Consider the following 27,544-nt stretch of genomic DNA (forward strand, 5'->3'; position numbering starts at 1 on the left):
ATAACCTTTAAACGATTGCAACCCATTCGCCTCATACTACTATAAAATGCGATATTTTTCCTTCACGTTTAACCACATAAAACGAGTAAGTGAATGACAAATCTATATACTTAGCATCACCGCGTCGCATATTCTAGTTCGAATTGAAAAAAGCGTTGCCACATGTTCACATAAATATGCAATAAGAATATGTAGGCTGGAATAAATATCAAAGCTCATTATTTCTTTTAAGTGCCTTGGCTAATTGAAAAGTATTTTTCAAGATATTGAACATATAATAATAATAATAATAATAATAATGTAAATTTTATATCTTAATAAACACACTGTTCACACCAACACTCAGGAATTACACTGCCTGACGCGCGTTTCGTTGACCAAGTTATCGTCTTCAGAGAGTGAAGGTAAACTGTAGCGGTAGTATAAACAGTGAATACAGTATATGCTTCAAGTTATTAGAAATGCTTAAACTGAATTGCGATTCTAAACAAATGATAAATAAATGCTTAACATTAGGCCTCAAAAGTATGTTTTTATACAAAAAATATAATCATTTTCATATGGAAATTATAATGCTAATTTTTATCATTTTTTGTAGCTCATGTGGGTTTGTTCAATTAAAACGGAATGTTAAGAATAAAAAATACATCAATTTTAAGTGAAATTAAAATTACAATTTTGTCGCAAGATTGCGGATTTACTCGATGCAAAGTTTGATGTTTGACAGTTGTTTACAACTTCATACTCTATAAAAATATCCATAAAAATAACACTCCTACCATTTTACAAAATTAACAATCCTATAAACATTATATTACTGAATGTATAAATTCGCCATTAGAAATACTATTAGACGTGTCGGAATATTAAAAAATAGTATTTGTTCTATAAAGGTCGTTCCAAATTACATACTTTTTCTGTATATTTCTCACCTCATACTTTGACTAAGTTAGTTGCCAAATAATTCGATTATTTTGTATTATATCAGTTTAAAATAAAATGATGGAACAGACGAATCAATTCAAGGATAAAAAATTCGACAAATTTTATTTTGATGGTTCAATGGCTGTATAATAGTCAATGCATATATACACCATGAAAATCTCGTTAGCATTTGTGAACCGATCTCATGAAATTCTCGATGAATATTTATGCAACTCGAATAATTTTCATTATCTAGCAAAAAAACCCGACAATATTTGGACCATAACTTAGTGGGTTTTTGACTCTGGTCTATACTGCTTTTTCCTGCTATTGTATCAGTAAAAGTAATACGTACACAACCTACATTTTAAGATTTTTTCCAATTTACTTCTATTTGTAAAGCCTATTACATTTAAGTTAAAGGTTCTTAGTGGCATTATGAATGATGATAACATTTTTTCAGTAGTTTAAATGATTTTCCCAATCTTTCTCTGGGTGTACTATTCACTAATATTCTGAATATTTCATGCCCTAGTAGCGTTACTAGGGTGTCAATTTTGTAGTCAATTGTCAATAATCAAAATTTTGAAGCGGTAAAATGTAAGCAATTATGTTTATGCATAGTAACATTTTTTATTACGTCAGTTAAATAAACTCAAATTCGCCTCAAAGTAAAGTTATTGTTGCATATGATGTAAATTTCTATTCTATAAAAACTTATCAGTCTGCTTCGTTTCCTAATCCTAAACCTATGACAGTATCAAATGCGAAAGACTTAATAGCAAGCCACAAAAAATTATGTATTTGCGCATCTTCACGGGAAAATTATAGTACTCATTTTATAATTGTGGCCAAAGTGAGCTTTTTTAATCCAAAGACAAACTACGAAGTTAAGACAAGAAAAATATGCGATAAAAATAAAATAAAGCAGTGGAAATATATCAGGTAATAAAATGTCTTCAAATAGCTGATCATTAGATTTTTTTATAAACATGACAACAAAGATTTAACTTCAGTTATACATGTTCTAGCGCGCAAATGCAAAACGTGCTCTCGATTAACGATCCCCTGCATGTCGTAACTTGCGCATACTAAAGCGCAGATGTCACGACGCACGTGAAACTATGCGAAATCTGCTAGGAACCTGACGAGGAAAATCAATAAACACAAACGCGTTTTCAGTCCACTCATTTTCCGAGCGGTAGTCGAAGATTTTCCGTCGCGCAATCACCGCCCTTCGTTGGGAGTGGAACCATACACACGTGGATATTGTGTTAATTTACCGAGTTCGGTTGGACTCAGAATGGGATAGCATTTATATTTCCTGTTAATTATTATCAAGAATAAATAGGTTAGTTTACTTTACGTTTATTTTGGAACTTCCAAAACTTTTTCAAAACTTTGTAGGTTATGATCTCATATCTATATGACGTAATACTAGTGTCATTATAGTTTTCTACCTTCCTTTATGTCGTCTATATTTTTCGATATAAACTTATTATTTATAGTATCATTAGTTCATATTCATTTCGTAAGCTAATTCATAAATACGTTAGTCGATGTAAAACAAGATCATTGTACACAAAGGTTTTCTATGAATATGATTGATAAATTATAAAACAAATTATTTACAAACATGAATATCTTGTTATTTGGTTCAATAATTTATCTCTTGAATGTATAGTTGCGTCTAGAAAACAAGAAAAAATTTGTGGAAAAGTGTGTCAGTTCGTAGGTACCTCCTATTCGATATCGAACGCAAATATTTTTCTTATAAAAATCTTGTTACTCTTATGTAATGATTGCAGTGTCTACCAACAATCTACTAAGATTCTATTTTGATCATATAATTTTTAAGATGCAATATAAAATCGAAATAGGTTCATTCATCACAACCTTCAATTTATGCAGATTACAATGCGACAGATTATTTGTGCTGTTTTAAATATTTTGACTGTGATTATAACAATGGGATTTATTGAATAATCTCATCTGATTTGTTTATCGTCTTTGCTGATTATTGAAAATATATTAATCGAAATATGTATAAATAAATTATTGAGATTAACTGCATAACGTTGAAATATAAAACTATGAAGGTATAGTTAATTTCATCAGGGACGGAATCTTTTATAGTGGTATTTTACAGTATATATCTATTAAGAAATTTGAAAGTCAAATCTATGATGTCTAATTTATTATACATTCAGAAGTTTCCGGCTTCTCAGTCAACAAAAAATTTACAACAAATACACCGTAAACAAATGAAAACAATCGATTTATATTATTGTATTCGACTTCGAATATCAATAACTAATATTCTCAGACATTTCTGTGAAATTAGAAAATTGACTGAAGATGTTTGTTAGAAAAACTGAAGGCATTTGTTTTGATTGTATATTTGCTTGCACGTATATTATCTACACAACATATTTGGAATTCGAATTAGTCAATTTCAATAGTTATTGTGAGATTAAATTTGAGAAATTGAAATTATGTATACGCCAGAGAAGCGTGCTCTTCCTTCCAGAATCAATTTGAAACGAGAAACCTCCGAAATTAATCCGAGTCATTTTGACTTGTAAGCTCTACGTCTGATTGGCTAATATAAGCAGCTGGATAACCGCTGAATACTAGTCAACAAACTCCAGTAACCAAACATTATTCACTCTGCCGTATTCACGTGTTTTCAAATCGATGCTTGTTCTCCTGAGAGTGTGAGGACGTGAGGATTACAATAAGATATATGACCGTAGAACTTGACTATTTTGACGTATTCAAAGTACGCCCTAATTGCACCAATATAGAAACAAAAACAAATTTCTTATAAATATTTTCTTCATATATTAATTTATTTCAGAACTTGAGTTGTCATTTTAGGCACTTTTAGCGGTGCTAAGATCAGTCGAAGAGTTTTCTCTGTGCATTATTTCGTACATAAATCGACCTTTGATAATGATGGAGTAAAATTTCGAAGGATTGTAAGAAACTGTAAGTGATTTAAATGGTAGCTTTTCCTATGTTCAAGGCGTTGAATCAAATCTATCAAGTAATATCCTGAATTGATGAAGGAAATTATACAGAGACAGCGAGGAAATTTTTCGACATATCTTCCCTGACTTCCTAGACATTTATCATTGCCTAGTACAAGTTTTAGTATACTGCTTGTGTATTGAATTATGAGTTCATCATCGCTGTTGTACCTCTTGAGCGCCGAGGAAATTTCGTATTGAAGGTCTCAGAAATATTAGTAATGTTTAATTGTGGATATCACACAGACGCGTTCAAATTAACAGTATACATATTACATAGAAAAGTGAGAACGAAAACTTCATTTTGAAAATATTTTGAGAAAAAATTGAATTTGAAGTTCGTTTGGTATTTGATAAATTGTAGTATGTTCTCCGGACAACTCAACTCAAATATTTCAATGATTAATATTAGGCAATAAAAAATAGTGTTGATGCTAAAAGTATATTAGGTGTCAAATGAATACTAACCAATTTAGCCCTATTGAAACAACCTGTAGTATTCCAGAGAGAGAAAGCCTGTGATTTAATAGACAATGTTTTGTTACAATCAGTAAGAGAAAATGTTATTGTACAGATCGTGTAGGAGATCTAACAATTTAAGTTGTGTCAAAGATAATTTTTGTTCCAATTAAAAGGAATAGTGTGTGGGTTTGTTAAATAACTGGGCTCACTGTATGGGCGGTTGTCTTTGAAATTGCTGCACAGATACGGATAAAGCTCCGCAATACGAGATGTTTCCAAGGAATTTTAGAGCTCTATCGATATTTCCTATGTATGTATAACAATAAAAGACGTAAAAAATAATCTTTATTTAGTTATTTTCAAATTGTTGTGATTTTGCGATCATGTTTTCAAAATGAAATGAAGCATATGAAATTTATGGGTGTTAAAACAGTTCCAGTATAGTTGATTCCTAGTATAGGATCCCGATATAAAACGACATTCACCGAGCAGGATAATGGATCAAACATATTTTTTATGTAATTTAGTATATCAAAAAATATATTGCATATGGGTAGCCTAGCAAATTTTACTCCAGGATATTTTTAATTAATTTTTAAATTTTTTTTAAAATATTTCACCGGTACTAGTAATTTGCACCCGTCTGGTTAATGAATGAAACTTAAATAGAAATAAAGTTTAGTTTATTACGAACACGGTGCTATAGGGTTGCCTGCGAAAAATCAGTCCTGAATACCGGTTGCCGAATTTTAAAAGATTAAACTTTGCTCCTAGTGAATATGTGCGACTGAGAGGTCCCTACCAACCATCTCATGCGATAGAAGAGGTTATAGTAATACATATATAATTCTAATCTTGCAAATTTTATTCCTATTTTTAGCAGGCAAAATTAAAAACAACAAATAAAAAAAATTATTTTGTTTATTATAATAAATAATGAATACAAAAGTTTTTAATGTTTAAATGTTATTAAGTTTCCGAGTCATCAGACAGATAATTGTGATCTCCAACTTCTCAACCTTCTTCATCATCGTTTTCTATTTCAGTTGTTTCGACAATGTCTTCAATTCTTAAAGGTGCATGATCTCCAATGAATTCTATTGTTTTTAAATATTCATATTAGAATGAACCGCAGTTCTCAGGCTGAAGTTTTACACATATTGGAACCGTTGCATTAAACCACATGAAATTAACGAAAATAGTTCGTAAAATTTTCTGAGTCAATGATAACCAGCATGGTGGTATGGAGTTGGAGTATTGATGCCGTTTAATGGCAAGCTGTAAACGCGTGAAGACTTTGGTATAATTTGATTCATAACTTCAACGCCAAATCAGTGCAGTTATTGCAATTAACAGGTTGATTATTAGTCTTTTTTTGTGCACATTTCCTAACAAAATCATCAAAACGTCAGTATCAGAGACTTTAATTAAAATTCTTGAGCTTGGTTCCGTGTATCTGCCTCTTCTTGATAACGTTCATAACTAACTCCTTAATTTTTTTTACAGAATTTTCTTAATAAGAATAGCATTGATGGTCAACGGTTAAAAAAACTTTTTTGTTTTGGATTATTGTTACCAAATTGTTGTTCTCCCAATAATCTGCAAGAAACAGCACCAAAGCCTTTTTAAATCAATAATTTTTAAGGCTTTGCAAAATATTTTTTGGTCTAGTTTGTTGATGTCCCGAAATTTTGTACGGAATATCGAATTCTTTTCGGCTTCTACTTTTAGAATCTATCTTTGATTGATGGTGACAACTAGCGAACAAAAATTAAATGTATTTCTGTTGCGTCAGTTGAACATATTTTTATAAGTATCGACTCGGCAATTTTATCAAAAGTTTGAGGCATAGAAGATCCGATTAGGTGCAAGTAGTGAAAAATATCTATTATTCCAACGTCAATATGTGTTGGCTTAACCATTTCAGTTTTGGATTTCATCCTCAGCAACTGCAACTGCACAGAAATCGACTGTTTTCTAGCCTTCATCAGTAGTTGACGCATTGTTACGCTCCTAAAAAAAAACAGAATTTTGCGATCAAATAAAAATGTTTATTCATAACTTTTATGAAGTTTTTGATTTGAATAGATGAATGGAAAAATCCTCATTTAATTATGTTAAAAGATAACGGAAATCAGATCAATCTCCTGTCCATTTTATAAATAACAGTTTTTCGAGTTAATTAAAAAAATATATGTTTCGAAAATTTTCAAAATCGTAGGTAAATTTAACTAACAACTATTTGAACAACAATAAAAAATAGAAGCGGCATTAGCTAAGATAATTTTTAAGATTCAATTGTTATGTACTTACTGTATTTTCAGCACAAAAATTATAAAATTCTTCGTTAAATTTATTTTTCAAAACTGTCACTTTTTTGTAATATGTGGTATGATAACCATAAAATTCAAGTGACGCACTGGTTAGCTCAACAGTATTGTACTTAAAGTTGTTTCTTTTGCGAAAAGCTAACTTTAATGAACAGTTTTTAAAAGTTAAATCTATAACACCATTATCCGAATCACACAAAAAACACTTTTGGGCATTTTTTTCAATAATAAACAGCAGTACTTATTTTCAATTACAACTACAGCAACAATTTACTCCAAATTGATACTCAGCATGTATGCATCTATCGCTATCCTTTTTGTTTTCAAAAGTACAGAGCATGCGCACTCTCACTCTGAAAAAAGCCGGGCTACAAACAGCTGTTATGTTGTGTCCTCTTCTATCGCATGAGATGGTTGGTAGGGACCTCTCAGTCGCACATATTCACTCGGAGCAAAGTTTAATCTTTTAAAATTCGGCAACCGGCATTCAGGACTGATTTTTCGCAGGCAACCCTATATCACCGTGTTCGTAATAAAATAAACTTTATTTCTATTTAAGTTTCATTCATTAACCAGACGGGTGCAAATTACTAGTATCGATTTACCTGTTCATACCTGGCAACCCAGGAGATGTGACAGGAAAAAATGGGCAACCTAACTTTTGCATATACTATGGGTTACATACTTTCAATTGGCATAGAATGTATCTGTTAACCAAACCAGTGAAATATTAAAAAAAAAAATTAAAATTAATTAGTGGCGGCTCGTGGTAAAAAATGTGAAGTTACCAAAAAAAATTACCTTGTGGAAGTTTTCTTTGTCAAATATATATTAATTTGATTGGCTTCTATAATGAAACGATGGATTGTTAGAATGATTGCTACTAATGAAAAAATATGAATCACCAAGCACTACTTTACATTTTTAGTTCGGTTTTAACTATACTTTACTTTCATTATCTTAAAAGAAAATTCACAATACCTCAATTTTCAAAAAAGTCTTGAACAGTCTAAACGGATTTAACGTTCCCAGTAACTCAACCAAGTCCCAGAAAAATGCCAATATTATGGAAGTATTGCTTCTATCATAGCCTTGGAATGCTAATTCAAATGTCCCAGAAAATTCAATACAATTAATATTTTTTGACAATCTATACTTATTCTTCCACACATTCCACTGTATATTCAACCAACAAGCAGAACCTAATTGAGCCACAACATTGATTTATTAAAGTGCTATTGATCGTTACTTCTCCTATTTTCGTTTATTGTCACCAAAAAGTAGGTATAGAAAACAATATAATAAATTTTTTTGGATGCAACCACAAATCCCACCATTTTTGGCATAAATATCTCGAATAAATTTTCTTATGAGTTTTTTCTATAATAATATTTATTAATTATTATTAATAATAGCCTACCTTTTATTTTGAATTCTCTTTTTTCGAATTAATATTTACAAAATATCTTGGTATTTATTGAGTTGAAAACAACTTCCTTAGTCCAGAAAATCATACAAGCACTAAATTAGTATATTGTTATTTAGTTCAGAAAGTCATAATTGAGTATTTCGCGTTGCTCTGGACAAAATGCAAAGAACGGTTAAATCACCTGATTATACGTAGGTCGTCGATAGAAAGGGCAGAACATCTTCCAGAATAATAATACTGCAGCCCTAACTGGATGATATGTAGATTATTCAACTGATCGACTTCACTGAGCGCTGGCATTTCGTTTGTAATTTTTATCAAGGTGTTACAGGCGACTGCGAAATATTTTTTGGTCGATAATAGAAAATGTATTGGTTTAGATTATTATTATTTAGAATATGTTATTATCATTATTTTAGTTCTTGATTGCATTACTGGAGCGCTTATGTACTTACTGTCCCTGACTGTTTTTTATTTTTATGAGTCAAATGAAAAGGAAGTATTATCAAACTTGAATCATGTCAAGTCATTTTTCTTTTAGTAAAATACATTATAATGTTCTGATAAACTGAAACTTTAAATTCACGCGTTGCCATAAAAATCGATACATTTCAATACTTTTCTTTTCATTTGGAAAATACATCACAGAGGATTCGCCTGAAGATATTCACTTGTCATCCATTTAACAGAGGGAATTCAATTCGTGACTGAGAGATTGTTAACAAACAGCCTCATAAAACGTTATCTATACGTGTTGATCAAAGCTCTTATATTACTTATTAAAAATAATGTTTTTAAAAACAATTTTATTAGATTTATTAGTACAAACTACAAAGAATAAATGAATACAATAAAATTTCAATATTATAATACAGAGAGATTAAATGTATTTCGCAAAAATAGGATTCTAGATTAGGATTGGAGATGTGCCTGAAATGTATTGATTGGTTAGGCATTTTGAAAATATTTGTTGAGATTTTTCTGGTATAACTAAAATTTCATTTTTCGTGACTTGTTCAGTTATTAATTCTTGTATATTTACTTCTATGAGATGGCTGCGTGTGGGATCTTGTTCTAGGAAAAGGTGTATGGTGTGGATGTCTTGAGACATCAGATTTTGTCGGCGGTAGAAGGTATTTAGTGCATTATTCTTTTTCGAATTGGTTATCTTCGTTCTTGTGTGCCAAATAAGGAAATGAAGGGGTATATGTTAGGTAAATGGATTGAAAAAATTTATTTTGATTGTGTTATTCATACCTTTGTGTTTAAGAATTGATAATAGGTTTCAAATTTTATTATTATATTATTATTTTCAAATTGAGGAATTTGCTTAGAGACGTAAACACAGTGCATGTTTTTAATCATGTTAAATATATCTGAACTGGTTATTATATAATTATAAGAGTTTAATTTGGAAAGTATTAGCATTTAAATTAATAGTTTTCTGACTATCTAAATTTATTTGAGAGATGATACTTTGGAAACTTAAATAACTTTTCCAGAGTTTTGATTTTGTCATAAAATGAGGCTTGTATTTTATCTAGATTTCTTGGTTTTCGGTTAAAATAAATAGTAATTGTTAGAAATATTTCTTGGATTATTATGAGCTTGTTGTGGTTTTTTAAAATTAGATTGATTTTGCTGCACAAATTTTTTAATTTAATTTCTTTGAATATTTTTTTTGAATGTATATGTATTATCTTTAAGTATACCTGTGCATCCAGCTATGAATGTATCTTTGCGGTTTTATTTTAATGACTAATTTGACAATCCTTTTCGATTTTTCCATGTTTATATCGTTACTGATTGTTTGTAATACTCTTCTTCTAATTAATTATAATCTAGTACCAAAGTAAATGAAATGTTCACACTTAAGGGGTCTACTTCTAGTTAATTCTTGTACAAGACAGTCTAGATATCGTCTATATGAGAAACAGTGTAGGGGGGTCATTTTAATTTATCTCAACTCAACCATTACCTTCCCTCTAACTTTTCTTGTATACATTCAAAAACAGAGAATTTAACTCTAGATGCTATCATGTTTGATATGCTCTTACTTTATTTTCAAATTATAAACTTATTTATCTAAGTATTCGCAATCACCATTGAATGGTTTAATATTACTATTTTGTGTTTAGAGAGATCAAAGTTAATTCTGGGTGCTGTGTTTATTGCGAATATTGTTTGTATTTATATTGGATTCTTCTAAAGTAATTGAAATGAGACTCAATGTTTCCAAAATATCGTTAATGTTTAAATTATTTATCAAATGCGAGGTGAGACAAAGAATAATTTGGCATTTATGTTTTGCTGAGTAAAGGATTGTTAACAAAATTCACTCATTTGATTCTTCTACTGTTTCTGGTGCCTCAACCAAGGAGTGGATGCTGTACTTCTTATATTTCTAATCTAAACAAGAGAATGTTTGTATCCGCACCTAAACCAGCACAAATAGACAGTTCATTATATTATAACTGCGCGGATTCTACTAACTGTGCCACTTTCATATTTCTCATTGGTAATAACGTTTTTATAAACAATTAAAAACAATCAAGTGTCTCTACATTGAACTCCATTTTTACACTGACATTTAATTAACCAAGCTCAAGAATTTTATCCTCTCGGGTTTTTTTTATCGTTGTCATTGTATTTGTATCATGTAATATCAACGAGCACTATAACTTACAATATAAATGTGATCTAATAGCAGTTGTTGCCAAATTTATGATTGTGGAGCTGGCAGTTTTCAAATTCCCAGTTCACTACTTTGAGTCTGTGAAGGAACGTTATCAATGTATAATGACAATATTTCTCAGTACTTTTCTTTGAAACCGTTGAATAATATGGATGTCGCTCTCTTTTCCCAGCCCCCTAGGCTAATGCCCTAATTGTATATTCTGGTTTTAGCAATTGCTTGCGTGATGGCAATTTATTGCATATTGACAAAGTGAAATTTTGTCCTAATATCCAATATATTCATTTGAATTTAATCACAGCTGTTCACTTCCTAGGCTTACGTCTTATGTGGTAGCTAAATATTTTTTGTTCCATATATTGCTAGATTGCTTAATATCGGCAACTTTGGCTGTAATCTTGTAGAAACTAGTTCTGAGTACCTTGACTCCAGAAAAAGTTTTTTTTTTATTTCCAAACCAGTTCTTGATATGCAGAAATCTAGAAGACGCTAATAATATTAGGAGAACCGGATATTGCGCATAACGATCTTTGATCGTCTTTTGTTAGCTCATTGTGCGCTTCGGATTTGTGCCAAAGATATTTTAGTTATTTTGACTTGTTTTCTTTTAATTTCTTCACAATTTGGGGTAAAATTGCCAGTCCAATACCAGAATAGTATATCCGACGTTGTATGGTTTCCGACTTTAGTAAATATAGTATCACAAAAGTTGCGAGCAACAATATTAGTGATGTTCTCCAAGTGCATTAGACTTTCGTAAATCTCAAATATCGTTAGTTCAGATCGGATATTTTCTCAGATTCCTATCGAACAGCAAGACTAATAACATGCTAAAGAGAGACAGAAGTGGAAGCAAATCAAAGAACTCTTAACCAATCATCTTAACCAATCTACGTATTGCCTGTCTTATTCTTTCAGTCATGTCATCTCTTGTCGTCGTCTATTGATATAAATTAGATCTTTTACTCGGCTCCACATTTAAAAATCCAAGCAATTTAGGTCTGGAGATATGGGTGGCCAAATAAATAAAGTTCCACCTATCAAGATATATGGAATGATATGGCGGGAAACCATCTTGCTGTAAGAACATGTTAGGGTGAATGGCTGCGGATATGTAATTTAACACAAATTACTTCAACAACCTACTAGATGTAGTAGTAGAAAAATTCTCGTCGTTTATACATTCCATCTCGGGACGGAAAAAAATTATCGACATGGGTTTTGGGTTATTTTAAGTTTAATTTAGTTGACTTATAAAAATCCTATTTAAGATTCTATGCTTCTATTTAAATTTGTCAAGAGAAATCACAATTTCTAAAATATATTGAACAACGCCCCCTATTATTCACGATTCTAATTAAATTACTTACAATATTTTGTGTTGCTGAAGAAGAGTTCTTACAAATAAGATCAAGTTAACAAAAATCGGCTAAGCAAAACCGGACTTATAGGAAGGTTTTCATAAAAAGGCTCCCACTCTCCCCATGTTTTGAAATCATTTATTGGACACAATTCTCCAATGGTAGAATGGTACATTACTAGTTTTACCTCTTTAAGTCTCTACAATTAATCTTTCACTTTGTGTTGAATTCCCACTACATTTCATGTTGATCATTTCTACTCAGGTTCAAAGAAAGCATTTTCGCATCATAGGTAATGAGCTAAATGAAACTTGTATAGTCAATTTAATTTAAAATGTTTCAAGTATGTTTCATTTTATATTTTATATCATTAAAATTTCCTTTATAGTTCAAAGATATTTTAATGTGTATAAAGGAAGTGCTTCATTAGCTGCACTACTTATATGCAATTTCCAGTTGAATTGCAGGAATCTTAGAGACGACAGGGAGGTTTAATAAAATGTGTAACTCCTTTATATGTCCAAGAGATTTCCGTCTTAAATGAGATACTAACGTAGATGTATGAAGTGAATTGGGACGCTGGATTATCTGTCACTATGAGTGCAGTTCTGTTTGAATAAAGTTAAGATCCTCGTGCAAAACTTTGAAGGATTTAGAAGTATGTTATATACGGAGTAAAAAACACACACACACTCACTTATAGAAGTAAATGAAGTCGAACAAAAACAATATCTGAAAATTAATTAAATTATTCAGGTAATTTATTTGACAGTTGACAATACAACTTGTCCAATTCACTTTAATTCTGATATATACAAACAAATAAATGTTTAAGTTTAATTGAATTTCACGAAATCCACTATTTTTATTGAAAAATACTCAAAATATAATATTTATGTATATATATTTTTTTCAAAATTCTAAACTATACTAAAAGTTGGTACGTATTAGTCTAGCTTTCTTGTTAAAGCATATGGTTATTGAAATTTTGTATCTGTAATGAAGATGCTGATCTAGACATACTTATAATTTTGTAAAATGTAGAGCATTCGTAGTTAAGAATTCTTTTTCAAAGTTTACCAAATGCCATCTGCGTAACAACTTTAACACTAAACATTTTTGCTGCAGTTAAACTGACCCGTTGTTGAAATATTAAGTGATAGAAATTCAAAATCGCAGAATCTACTAACAAAATGTCCTATGTACTACTTAAGTGCTAATATTTATTGTCTGTATGGTAAGACTAGTGGTGTGCGTACTAATATCCTGTTAAACAGTTCACTGTTATCTAGAAGATTAACTTCCAGGGTATTCGGATAATTTTCTAGTCGTTTTATATAATGTTCACGGAACTGTATACTAGTTGGTTTCACTGTAGACACCTTTAAATCACGATAAATATCCCTGTTTGGAATAAACCAAGGAGTATTTGTAATTGCTCTTATTATTATTAGGATTGGAGCCGTTCAATAATTGCGATGCTGCTATCTAACGCTGTGTCCCAAAGTTGAATTCCGTAAGTCCTGATAGGTCAAATGATAGCATTGTATGCTAGGAGCTTGTTTCGAAAGGATAATTGGAATCTACGACAAAGCAACCAATAGTATTTATGAACTTTATGCCCAGTTGTTTCTTTGTTTTCCGTATATGTGTTCTCCACGTTAATTTGGTATCGAGATATAAAGCTAGATATTTAGTACTGTCTGCTTTTGTTATTAATTTGTTGTTCATAACAACATTAGGCGTTTTACTACGGCATTGGGTAAAGACAACATTACAGCATTTTGATTCATTAATTAGTATTCTTCATTTGTTTGCCCATTCTTATATTTTTGTAGGCTATGCTGTATTAATTCAGAGGATAGTTCCGGTTTCTGGTCTTTGGCTAGTTTGGCAATATCATCTGCGAAGGGGGCCGTAAATGGGAAATCAGAGGTGAAGAGCGTGTATAAAATTGAACCAAGAACACTTCCTTGGGAACCTCCGGCTTTTATTCCATGCATTTGAGTATTCAGTATTCAAAATATGTTACTCGAATGTGTCTTTATTCGAGGTACGACTTTAAGACAACATACAGATGGGGAAATCTGGATTTTAATATTGAATAATGGTCCAAGATGCCACACCATGTCAAACTTGACTAGCATCAATTTTGTTAAATGATTTCTAGTGGAGTGCACCACCTACTCAATAGTGGAGTGCTTTGTCCTGAATCCTTTTTACAATCTATTTGCAATGATGTTTTCTAGAATTTTAGCCATTACAGGTAACAGGCTTATAGGTCTATAGGATGCAATTTCATTAAGAGTTTTGTTTGGTTTGGTCATTAAGATGAAGTTAGCAAGTTTCCATTGTGCTGGAAAATAACCTACTCTCATTATTACATTGATGATTTGTGTCAATTTGCTATTCCCTTCTTCGACAGTTGTTTGATTTTTTACCTGTGATTAAGTCCTAGCCTAGAGCCTTTTTAGCACTTAGATTATTGTTTATTAAACCATATATCTTATTGAATGTTGTGATTATTGGCTATCGCCACACCAAGAGAGTTGGTAGGGTAATTTCAAGAATTTAAGTATTATCTCATCTTCGTTCTCGCTTGCATTGGGGTAAATACTGCCTCTAGGCGCAAATGCTTCAGCCTTTTATTTTTCAGTTCTCAACCACTCTCTGTCACTATTTCTAATGGGTGGAATTTGTTGTTGTTGCCTCTTCAATTTTTTTGAGGCTTTCCACATTGAGTTGTCGTTGGAGTGAGATTTTCTGGATAGTTCTAATAGTTCTAAAAGTTTTGATATTTATCTTGTTTTATTAGTTCTTTCACTTCTCGACATTTGTAATTTGTTATGTCAGTGGTAAATTTCCATTTTTTCTTTACTTACGTTTCTCTACGATCTATGTTCTTGATATCCGTGAACAAACTCTATTTGATGGTTTTTTGTTATCTTGTATTTTAGTTGACATAAATGCCGCTTGTTGTATTGATTTAGTGAAGATCTCTACTGCCAGTTCGATGTCCTGTTTTTAGAGGTATCTTAAGATCTATCTAATTTTCAATCACACCTTTAAAATAATTTCAATCTGTGCTATACTTCCTTAATCTGCGTGAAGGTATTTTATCAATAGGGGTAGTTGTAACAGCAGCAATAATGGGTGTATGTTCAGAGTCTAGATTCTAGTTAGATTCAATTTGTAGATATTTTGTTGCTATTCTTTTCACAACGAAGAAAGAAATCCAGTAAGTCTGGTATTTTTGCTGGATCTGTAGGCTAATAGGTTGGCCAATAACTAGAACTCTTCCTTTTCCTGGTAATCGTGATCCCCAGATTGTATGTTTCGCATTGTAATCTCCCCCTGCGAGGAATCTATTAGCAAGTTAGCTAAAGAGTTCTACAAAACTGTCAATTAGTTAGGAGGAAAATACACTGCGGAAGCAGTGAGGCAACCTGTCCAGTCTTCTAGTAGTTAAGAATGCTTCATGATATGAAAAAAAGGCTTCTCAACACGTCAAGTAACATCCAATGAGTGGGGAAAAGAAACACTTTTCTTATGTTCCTTATAAAACTATCTTAGAAGTTTTCGAGAAAACTTTGTCTTTCACTAGATGAAAAGGGGTTTCTTTATATTGCTTAACATGACCATATATTGGGGTTACATTATAAGCTAATATTTCAATATTAATAAACTGCAATGTGTTATACACTATTTATATTAAATAGTCACTGTAAATGTTCATTGTATTCTTCATTAATGTCTTCAACGTTATAAGTTTTTGTTGTTATTTTTCTCACTTGGGCTGGAATAGAAAACTGAAAAATTCTTTTTATGAGCATTCAAAAAACAAAGTCAGTCAAGAGCTATTTCTCGTATCAATATAAATTACAATAACATAAAAAAATGCATTATTAATAACAGAATAATGAGTAAAAATGAAAACAAATTTTAATTAATGCGACCTATGATGCTCTATTGACGGAATCAAAACTAGATTCCGATTTTAGTAACTTAGTTTTCAGATAGAGGTGTTTCTCTAAAATCCCTGTAAAGGTTAGGTATAATGATAATTACCTGCATTTGGAAGGTAAAATAACACACTCAACTTAATCCAGTTCTCTTGTCCGCAATCCGGGTTCTATTATACGTGTCAACCTTCATTCGACGTAATCATAGCATTGGAAATATGTACCTTGGTTATGATTTTAATACTAAATTAAGATGAAAGACAAATTACATTAGTTGCGTTGGTTAAAAACGTCTCATTAAAAAAAAAAATCGCCGACAAGAGTAGATTCTCACGTGAGTCGAATCAAGCTCGTGGGTCAGAAGTTACCTACCATTGCTCTACATCGTTCTATTTACGAACGTAGCTGCTATAATTGTCGGCACGCATGACTAATGCGCATTCAAAGCTTAGCGGCAAGTTAAATTAAAAACCAAGTGTACTGAGAGTTTCAGAAATGGTAAAAAATTAAAATACAAGTAAATTTTGGTTAGTGAAAAATTTGTAGATAGGAATTTAAGATAATTAATAAAACTTTTCCACGTTTATTGACAAGATGTTGAAATTAATGATATTAATATTTTTGGGGATTGACAAAACCCATAAATATATATTTTTATATATATCAAATTTTCAGTGCACACAAACGTCATTCAATTTCGCAGTAATATTCAATCATCATAATATTTGGATTTCAAGTTTATTATTATTACCTGATGCTGATATGACGTAATGTCAACATTATTAGTCGGATAAACGAAAAAAAGAACAAAAGTAAAATAATTTGGAATAAAAATGTGGTGGACCATTAGTGTATGTAATAGGTTTGAAATAATTTACTACGTAACTGGTCTGTCGCACTAATGACAATTGATTTTTATCCACTATCTAATCATCGCCAGAAAACTAACTCATTTGCTTCTTATACAAGTTTCATAAATATGTGGGATTCATGTTTAATTGATTTGGATAGAGTAGCAAAATATACATGAGCTAGGGCGTCAGGTCGTGAATTTACGTTGTAGATCTATTGATTTATTGTGTACCGCGGACTGTTTTCCAGTCAGGCAGTAACGATTTTGTAAAGTGAGCTACCTATTTGAGGGCTATACGGTTTACCTCTTCTGGTTTTAAAAAGTATGTAAGTACCGTAGTTTTTGTTTATGGATTTCCTCGCACACACAAAGGAGGTGTTCGGCGGTCTCCTTTGGTTCCTCACAGAAGCGACAGGACTTTCGAGAGTTTTTCCGATGTTCTTCTGGTGGTGTCCAGTAAGCATTCCAGTAACTATCCTTAACTCGTTTTTGTTAAAGGTCTTTTTAGACGTGATGGTGAAATAGGAAAGAAATCTTTCCATTGTTTCAGACCTGGGGTTTTATTCCATGTTCCTGATTTCTTATCGTTTTCCCACTTCTATATGACCATGACTTGATGGCTTTTTGGGAAACATATGATAGGTTGTGGAATTGTCCCGCCTTTTTTCGCCAGATGATCGGCTTGTTCATTGCCGTGTAATTCGATGTGGCCAGTTACCCACATAAGAATAAATTTATTGTTTGCTCCCATTGCGTTTAAAGATTCGATAAAGTTCCATAATAGCTTTGACCCAATTTTAAACGAGTCAAGTGCTTGCAGGGCTGCTTTGCTATCTGATAGAACGAATATCTTTACATTGCGGTAGTTACGATGTGCGTAGTGACCTGTGCATGTAATTATAGCGTGTGTTTCCGCCTGTTAAATGGTGAGCTATGGTTTCTGGACCACATAATCCTACCCCTGATAGACATGGCGTCCGTGACCATTTCATATTGCCCACTTTATTGCTTCTGCATTTGTCCGTTGCTGACGATTTTTTATTATAATTTTAGTTTTTGGTAAAGCATAGTTTGATAGATATGTTGTCCGTGACCATTTCTATGGGAGCCGCACATTTCATACTTTCGCTTCGGCTTCAGAACCTCCTGGCAGGGTCCGCTTCCTTCTATAACAGTGGGGCCTGGAAAAGGTGTATCTAAGAGTAGCGACAGTAGTCAACCATTTGTTATAGGGCTCGGGTATTTTGTCTCAAATGTGCCAGGTAGTGATTTCACCAGGGCACGTCTCAGTTGATTTTGATAACACGTGTAAAGTGATATTAATTCCATTTTGTTTGTATAGAATTCAATCTGAATTTGTTTAGAAAAATAAGGTAGTAGGTAATTTATAAATATAAGCTATGAAAAATTTCTGCCTATCTGGATAAAATGTGAGTCAAAAAATTTTAAAATCATAGTTGAAGAACGTGAATTGTTGTTTCTAGTTCATTTGAAATGGATATGGCTTCCAGGCAAGAATATATTTTACAGAATCAATGAACGGAGAATAGAAATGAAATTGCCAGAATACGATCCAAGTTATTTGAGCGGATGATAAACTTCTCAGGAAAGTTTTTGTTTTGTTTGATTCAACTCACTTCTATATCGTTTTTTTCTGTTTCTATGACAAAACTTTATATATGTAGAGTATTATACTAAAATAAAAATCAATATGCCATGTTCCAAAAATATCTGCATTTATTGTAATATTTGCTGTATAATGTATATGTTTATCATTGTATACGTCACAAAATGACTCAATGTTGCTATCAAAGTCCACAGTTTACAAGGTTAACTAAATGCGAAGAAGTGATATGGGTACGGTAATACGGTCAATCACTAAAACTACAGAGGAACCTTTTAATTTTTGTATAATGTCACGTAATTATTCAATATACTCGGCGAGACTTGTTTAAATAGAAAATATTATCAAAACACCTTTGTGTCATAAATATATGCTTATTTATTCCAGTTATAGGGAAAAATGTCATCATAGTTTTTTGGAAAACTTTTAGGAATACAGATAATATAAACTCTAAGCACCATTAACACAAATTTGGTGTAAATTGAGGACAACGGGGTTATTATTTGGTATTCGAAATAATGTGTATCATATGTATAAAAAGGTCACATGAAAAAAAATTCGGCAAATGTACTTGTTTATGCTAACATCATAATAGTACTTGTAATATTGTTAACAATTTGGAATGCTTGCATCGAGTGCACGTGGGTCGAGTGCACAGATGATATAGGAGAGTGCATCGAGTGCACATTGGCAGGTATAAGGACGGTATCTTCAATCCCTGTATTTAGCTTGAAATGTTTATTATCGTAAATAAAAGAAGAGCTCAGCCTAACGTAACCAAAAATGTACTCATTCTTAGGAAAAATAATTTTTGTTCAATATTTTATATAATGTTGAACATTCGCTCATTTTGAAAAATCTTAGATGTTGCTGATGGTTTTTAGTTTTTTCTTAATGACCACCTCACCAACAATTTGTATGCTACAGCTTTTCTTGTTAATTATTTCTATAATTTTTTAACCTCTTTCTAATTTGTTATTTATGTTGTCGCTCGCTCAGGATCTTTTAGTAGAATTTGATGTTGCATGAGGTGGTGGTAGTGAAGGATATTTTCTACAAGTTGCATAAAATTCACACTGTACACCTTTAAAAGCTTTGTTTTCAATTTTCACGGAATGTTGTGCGCAACGACTTGTACATGTAAGGATAACGTGTGCTTCCGCCTGATAATTGGAGGTTTCTGAAACTATTGTGATAAGACGCTTGGTTCCTGGACCACATATTCCTGCCTTCACATGTCCATTTTCCGTTTACGAGCCATCAGTGTGGAATACTAATGAGCCTCCCGGGAACGCAACCTCTGCATTTGTCCATTGCTGACGATTTTTTAATATAATTTTAGTTTTTTCATACTGCCCATTTTATTGCTTCACTTTCTATGAAAGAGAAGTCTAGAATAACTTGTAATGCTATAGTGGGACATGATCGTGTCGTGCCTGTTATCGCAAGACAAGCCGCCCTTCGCAACTTATCTAGGGTTATTATCCTAATTTTCATTTTTGTTTGCATAGGTGCATAGCTTATGATAGGTCGCACAATGGATTTGTATACCCAGTTCATCATTTTGGGTTTTAAGCCCCATGTTCCTCAGACCATTCTGCAGCGGTTGTATAAAGCACTACGTGCCTTAGGGATTACCGCTTGAAGATGTTGTCTCTACGTTAGTTTCTAATCGAAGATCATCCAGAGATATTTAATATCTGATTTAAGGACTAGTACGACCCCGTTCATTCTGAAGGTTTTTGGGAAGTATTTGTTGCTTACTTCGCACAATTATCGCCAGGTCAGCGGCGTATCTGTAGACCCCTATCCCTTGGTAAGATTTATGAGTAGATGATCGATTAGTGGTGATAGGCAGCCGCCGCTTTGTGGGTATCCGTCTTCCGATTTTGCAGTTATTGTTTTATCATCTATATTAATATTGATAATGAGACTATCTAACGTTGCCATAATCCAAGACGAAACTCATTTGTGTAACGGGCTCCTATCAAACCCATGATTAATGCAAACAGTGCAAAACCGTAATATACCATTTGGTCCTACGAAATGAAAGATCTGTTGCTCGTTTAAGAAATTTGATCAGTTCGTCCGGTGTAAAAGTCTTGACTTTTTTAGACTTCGAGCTGTCGTTTAAAGTACGCTTGTAATTTCATATAACTTCCCAGATAGATGTTATGGTGAATATTGAGGGTACTTTTTAGCTTAGAGTAGAAAATTCATAGAGCGACTTGTACTTTCCGTTTGATCTAAGAAAATACATGAGTAACACATTTTCAGAACAAAGAGTTTCTGCAAATCCAAAATTCATCATTATACTTCTCCTTTGATTTTGTACGTAGCAGATTTTCTATTGTGGTTGCTCCAATATGTTGGGAGAAAAATTGTTATGCTTTTCGACTTCGAAAGCACTCTTACTTAATATTATGAAAATAAAAACATAGAATACAAATATACACATTTAAATAGAACACTACATAGGAGAAGAAACAATCTTATATCTTTCCATTTATAGTTATAGTGATTTCCGTAAATTGTTAGTTTTTGACCGGTGTATTTTTTTCATAGAGGCTATATGGGTTATTTTTTGTTTAGCTTATTCAAACTAAATTATTTTTATCAAACTTAACGAACGCTACATTATGTGTTGGAACATTGTCTAGTTTTTGTTTGAAAGAATTACGATATGTATAAAAACGAACATTATAATTGAAAATGAAATTATGGAGTGTAAATCATGGAGCTCCAATTCATTTTTCTCGTCCTCATGACCAAATTCAATCATTCTTCTTCTAAGAAAGCTACAACTTACCTAACGTTTGATCACAGAACACAGTTGATTAAACAAATTTCTGTTTTGGTTCTGTTTCAGTTTTCTTACGTTTCAGCTACCGCTACCTAGCACAAATTAAAAGCGTTCCGAAACATGGCGTCTGTTCCAGAACGTGTTGCCCAACGGTTTCTTCCGCTGAATGCAACCACTAGTATCGCCACTCCGAAAATAAAACATAACATTTTTCAAAAAGTGACATTACTTAACTGTCATTTAATTTGAATAAATTGTTTTTGTACCACTATTGTATATAAGCAAGGACGTGATTTAGTTAGACTTCATGTTGTCAATGTATCTTCAGTACGATTTTCATAAGAATTTGAGAACGATACAGAAAATTCAGATAAATAGTATGTTTTTTACGAGTCATTATTCTGTATTTAAATCGTTTCTACGTTTTTCCTCAATTATAATGTTCAAGTTACAAACAGTTCATGTGTGAAGAGCTATGTTCTGAAAAATTAATTTTGCATTCCTGAATTCACTTTGGAACGTTAATTTTATTCTCTTTCATGTTAAAACTTCACGGCTTAGTAAGAATTCTTTATTCCTACTTCCTTCAATTTAATTTCTGCTAATAGAACTACATATTTCGCCACAAACATTTTGAAATTTACTACAAACATAATGAAGTAATTTGGATCTGCAGACTAGCAATAATAAAATTTCTGCGATATTAACTTCATAAATAGTACGAGGGAGAAGCCGTAATCAAATTCTTATAAACATTGGGAATAAAAAGAATATAAACTTTTCTACTATAACAAGGAGGATCTCTAACGCATTGAGAAGTTATTTTCTATATTCACTAGAATTCTGTCACTTTTATTTGAAAATAATATGTGGTCATCCAAAAAACTATTCTTTGTTCCTGACTTAATTTTTCAATCAAAATTTTCTTCACTAAGCATCATTATTCGAATACTTGGCAGCCATATTGGTCGTTTTTCCATTAAGAAACTTTTACAAATACCGAAACAAATGCTAGTCAGGCGGTCCAATATCCGAGTTGTCCGGTTAGTGCGTTAAAACTTCTCAACCAAGTTCAGTAAATTTTTGGCAAGCTATCAAAGATGTGTGTGGCCTGTTGTCGTGTTTGAACGCAACGTCTGTTCTATTAATCAATTCTGGGCGCATTTTCCAAATTTTTTCCTATAATCTTGTCGATTAACAGGATAGTATTGTATCGACAGTTTGACAAGTGTCAGAATTTCATTGTTTGTAATTTTCTTCCAGTTTCACCATATAGACTGTATCAGGCTTTGCAGTCCTTTATGTCACATAAGACATAACAATTACGCACGGTGTGATCAGCTACTACATCCCCACCTTAGACTGCACAAATTGCATTGATATACTATAACTATAATGTAGTGAAAAAACATTAGCATATTTCTTCAGAAATATGATATAAATATAATGCTCATTTTGAAACGTTTAAAATTTTAATAGAAATACTGACTAATAAAACTATCTTCACAAAAAGGTGATATTAAATGCTATATATACGAAACGTGTATTAAGTTGGTTGAATGGAGTGGTCGTTCTCGTTATACTGCCACCAACATCATCTTTATGAAAAATAGTAAATAATCTATTACGGTTGAGTATATTCCTGTTTCCCTAATTCACTTATTTTGAATAGGCTTAGTACAATTGTTTGTAAAATTCGTTCACTTGTGATGAAAAAAGTGATTTGTTCTTGTAAACTATTGTTACTTACACTTTTATTTATTCTAGAGTGGGTTCGCGAAGGTAGATAGAAGATGATAGATCCATCTTCATCTGAAGAAGATAGTGAAGAAGAACATGGAACAGGTCACCATGCTGGGCATCATCCTACAACACACCATCATCATCATCATTCATCAGTTCATTCATCAGTTCATCCTCATGTGAGTAATATTTTAAAGCATAATTATATTTTATCTAAATCTTCAATGCCGTTGTTGAGATGCCTAAAAAGAACAGTAGGTAAAACCGTCACGTTGGCAATATCAAGTTTAGTTATAGTTAAGACAGCGGGCGGTCACTGGCCGTTGCCACATGCCAAAACTCGATGATCTTGTGGTCAAAATGTAGACTAGAATGCAGTATTAATGTTTTTGACACATATAACATCAAGTTTCCTTAACATTTCCTTAAAAAATATTTGAATTTGTGGTTGATTTTTATTAAGTGTGGCAATAATTAACAGACTCATTATTTTAAATTTTGATGATAGAAACTAATTCATGGTCTAGTTGTCACATGTTATGCTTCTACTAGAACCCCGTAAAGGATTTGCTAACTTTTTTCCCAGGTTAATTGGTTTATTGCTTATTTGGTTTGGTCCTTCACTCGGACAACCATACATTTCAATGAGTTTTTTATGATAGTGACATTTTCAGCAACAATATAATTTTTTTAGTGTTTTAATACAAAGACAGTTTTGACTGGTGGGGTGTCATATGCTTCTTTATGGTGTATAATCACCAAGGCATCGGAAAAACTTAGTGAGACAAAACTAGACATTATAGGCATAGTATGTGATTTATCAACTACCAAACAGAAACTCATGAAGCATTTGGGGGTTAACAAAAACCAACCTTATTTTTTTCATAACGAGAAAAAATATTATGCTTTTTTTGATGCTCCCCATTTGTTGAAATGCGTTAGAAACAATTTTTTGAACAATAGTTTAATAGTTTCAGTTCATATGTTTTTCTGACATTCGAAAAGTTTGTGATCTTTGTGATAAAAGGAGCAAAACAGGAAAGGCCTTATTGAAACTGATTAATAAGTACATCAATCCGAATTCTTTGACTGGTGACCTTATTTCAAGTACAGCTAAAAACACGGCTAACTTTGTGACAATTTATTTGATGTCGTTAACATTCAACAAAACCCTGTAATTATGAGCGATACGAATCCAAAAGTGCTATCAGCTTTAAGCTCAGCATATGTTTTATTGGAAAATCTATACAAAGCTGGAAAAAGTGAAATTTGACCAGACCTGATAGCTTTGATAGTTTTCTTCTCACCATTAACTCCGTTAAACAATTTGCAAGTGATCAGAAAAATGAAGGTTTCAATTATTTATTCACAGGCAGACTAATTCAAGATCCATTTGGAAATCAATTTTCTGTTTATCGTCAAAGAGGAGGGTATAACAGAAACCCAACAGTGAAAGCATTTCGAGCTGCATTTAAAATAAATGTTGTCGCCAATTTAATGAGGCCAGCTACCTAGAAGTGCTAATGCAGGCAGTCAACTGCATGACGCTGATAATATATACTGCTTTTACCAACAAATGACAATGAAGCATTCGCTTCATTAAATGTTAAAGAAGAATCATCATCCGAACAAACGGATTCATCCACCAATTCAATTTCTTCCGAGGTACATTCAAATGATATTACGACGTTAGAAAAATGTTCTGTAGTATATTTTGGGGGTTAATTAATTAAAAAATGTTTAGATCGTGGATGGATTGTGGTTTGATTTCCAATATTCGACAACAAAAAGAATAATGAATAACCAATAATAATCAACGTTTTTATTTATAGTAGGTGTTTCAATAGTAAATGTGCCCCAACTTGACCCAAGAATATCTAGAGGTCATCGCGAGTAGATTCTACATGTACTACATTTTTGGAGTTTTACAGTCTTCTTAACGGAGATTCAGGTTGTTTATTGGATTTTGTCCATTTCTTTCTGTGGGCAAAATTAAGAGCTACTTTGTATATATTTTCTTAATAACACATAGTCCAAATATTAGAATGAAAATAATGTTCCATACCAACAGTATCATACTTTCTAACAAACATTTTGAGAATTTGAAAAAGTTTTAAAATTACAATAAATTTACTCAATTTGTTGGCCATTCGAATTTCCCACTAACAATTTTGTAGTGTATAATGCACAAGGAATATATACAGGACCGTACAACTTGTAGTTTCTGATAATTTTTTCAAACGCTCAGTCTATAATTATTATAATTTTATATCAACAATCTCATAAAAAGTGTAGTTATTATTGTTACTTTATTCAATATTTCTGTTAAATATTTTCTAATAAATTCATTTACTAAAACTTTAGTTATCTAATATGAAGGACGCAATTACCTCAGAGCAAAAATTCGTGATTCCTGACGTTTATGCCACATTTTTTTTTATTAACATTCATTTATTTCAATTTATTCATAATGTGCTTCATAACTTCAAATTGTATTGAAAATACAAAATTTTAACTCATCCTACTCTATATTTAAATCCATCTGTTTACAATTTAATTGAAAGTCCAAGCATTAGGTAATGCCATAAGATGTTTATTGCCCAACCGACCTCTGACCTGTTAGAACCTTCATGCTAAAAAATTATCATCTAGGTATCTTTAGAATTATAAGCAACAAATAGATTTAGTAAGTTCCGAATATCGACGTCGGCAATTCTTCAAGAAAGGACATATTGCAATATTGAAGAATTCTACGATGTCATTAATTGAATTATTAGTACGATATTGTATTATGATACATTTAGTATATTTCATCTCGTTACGTTTAAAATATTAGTATAGTTAGAAAGTTATTGTTTTTGATTTTATCAAATATATTAATACAGTACGAAAGCGAAACAAAATCAAAAATATTTTTTTCAGGAAGAAAAGGGAAAATGGATTAATCGCATAAATCAACTAAAAGTTAAAAAAAAACATACACAATATCCAGGACTTATTTTTTCGCCCCTTCAAAATATCATCAAAATATGAATGTTTCAAAAATACATTCATGACCGAGGTTCTGAAATCGCAAATTCATATTATTTCAGTCACCAAAGGAAAGAAAATATATTTTATATACCTTTGTGCAAAGATCCTTCTTTCTGTCCCAAATTTAAGTGATTAACAGATTAATGAAAAATTCACATTTAGTTGGGATCTTTCCAAAAAAATTTAGTTGTTGAAAATAGTGCTGTTTATTTCAGATGGCACTAAGCTACGGGTCATTTTTATGAAGAACGAGCGTAAAAGTAACTAGATGGCGTGCAAAATTGCCTCAAATAGTTTTAACATTGTCACTGTTCTACTATCCTATTCTTTATACAATGCTTCTACTAATATCAGTAAGACTTGTTCGGCGAACTGTTCGTTCCAGTTAAATTCACAAAACATTGAGTGTAGTATCTAACTAAACTGTCGCGTGAAGTGCATGGAATAATAGAATATTATTGATGAGTGTATAATGATGTATAATTCACGAGAAGTTTACTACTACGAGCGCTAGCGATTGGAATGAATCACCCAGTTAATATTAACTCATTATACGCTAGTCGAATACTATACTAGAGTCTATAGCAACTAAATATCTTCATTGGAAATTTTCATTTTCTATACCCATTTGTAGGTACTAGGTTTTTAATATATTTTAACACAAAATATCGATACACAGAGAAATCTACGCACACCAACAACAATGTTGATAGGTTTGAATCAAATTTATTGTTTGAAAAGCTACATCGATTTATAATTTTGGAAAACAATAATGTCTACTCTAGCCTAAACAGCCATCACTCCACTGCAACACTTTCTTTCTAAGGCTTTCGATATTGTTAATAATAATATTTTAATCAACAAATTACAGTACTACGGTTTCAGGTGGAACACCTCTTGCGTGGTTTAAACCATACCTTACCAACAGAAGTTAGCTTGTTAGGGTCGTTACAACGATGTCCTCTTGCAAGCCAATAGAATGTGAAGAGCTCCAAGGCTCAGTACTAGGCTACTATTTTATCTCTTTTGTTTGTAAACGACATCGTCTATCTAGACATCCGTGGTAAAATATGTCTATTTGCAGACGACACTAGTTTCTCTTGGAGCAACCCTGATCTCACGGCACTTCATAGGACCATATTAGTGTCACCCTTAAATAATGTTGCGATTCTAATCTTTTTTGTCTCAACGTTTCTAAAACCAAAGTTTTATCATATAAAAATACAGTGCAGCCTTTTTTATTAAATAACACCACCGTTGACGTCGTTGGATCTATACAATTTTTAGTGCTAG

The 27,544-nt window shown here is 31.9% G+C and overlaps 1 protein-coding gene across 15 annotated transcripts in view; it reads left to right on the forward strand.

The window, feature by feature from the left end:
• Positions 1-2,080: 2,080 nt before the first annotated feature.
• Positions 2,081-27,544, forward strand: part of LOC130903863 (calcium-dependent secretion activator) — an 87,300-nt gene continuing 61,836 nt past the window's right edge. For 14 of the 15 annotated variants that reach the window (XM_057816218.1, XM_057816227.1, XM_057816286.1 and 11 more), the window contains exons 1-2: positions 2,090-2,275; positions 23,243-23,397. In XM_057816218.1, coding sequence (XP_057672201.1) covers positions 23,269-23,397 — 129 coding nt within the window. In that variant the 5' untranslated portion in view covers positions 2,090-2,275; positions 23,243-23,268. Of the gene's footprint in view, positions 2,276-23,242; positions 23,398-27,544 lie in introns of all 15 variants that reach the window. The other variant, XM_057816269.1, reaches the window with a different exon arrangement.

Source organism: Diorhabda carinulata, chromosome 1 (genome assembly GCF_026250575.1).
Source record: "Diorhabda carinulata isolate Delta chromosome 1, icDioCari1.1, whole genome shotgun sequence".
In the NCBI taxonomy this organism is placed as follows: domain Eukaryota; kingdom Metazoa; phylum Arthropoda; class Insecta; order Coleoptera; family Chrysomelidae; genus Diorhabda; species Diorhabda carinulata.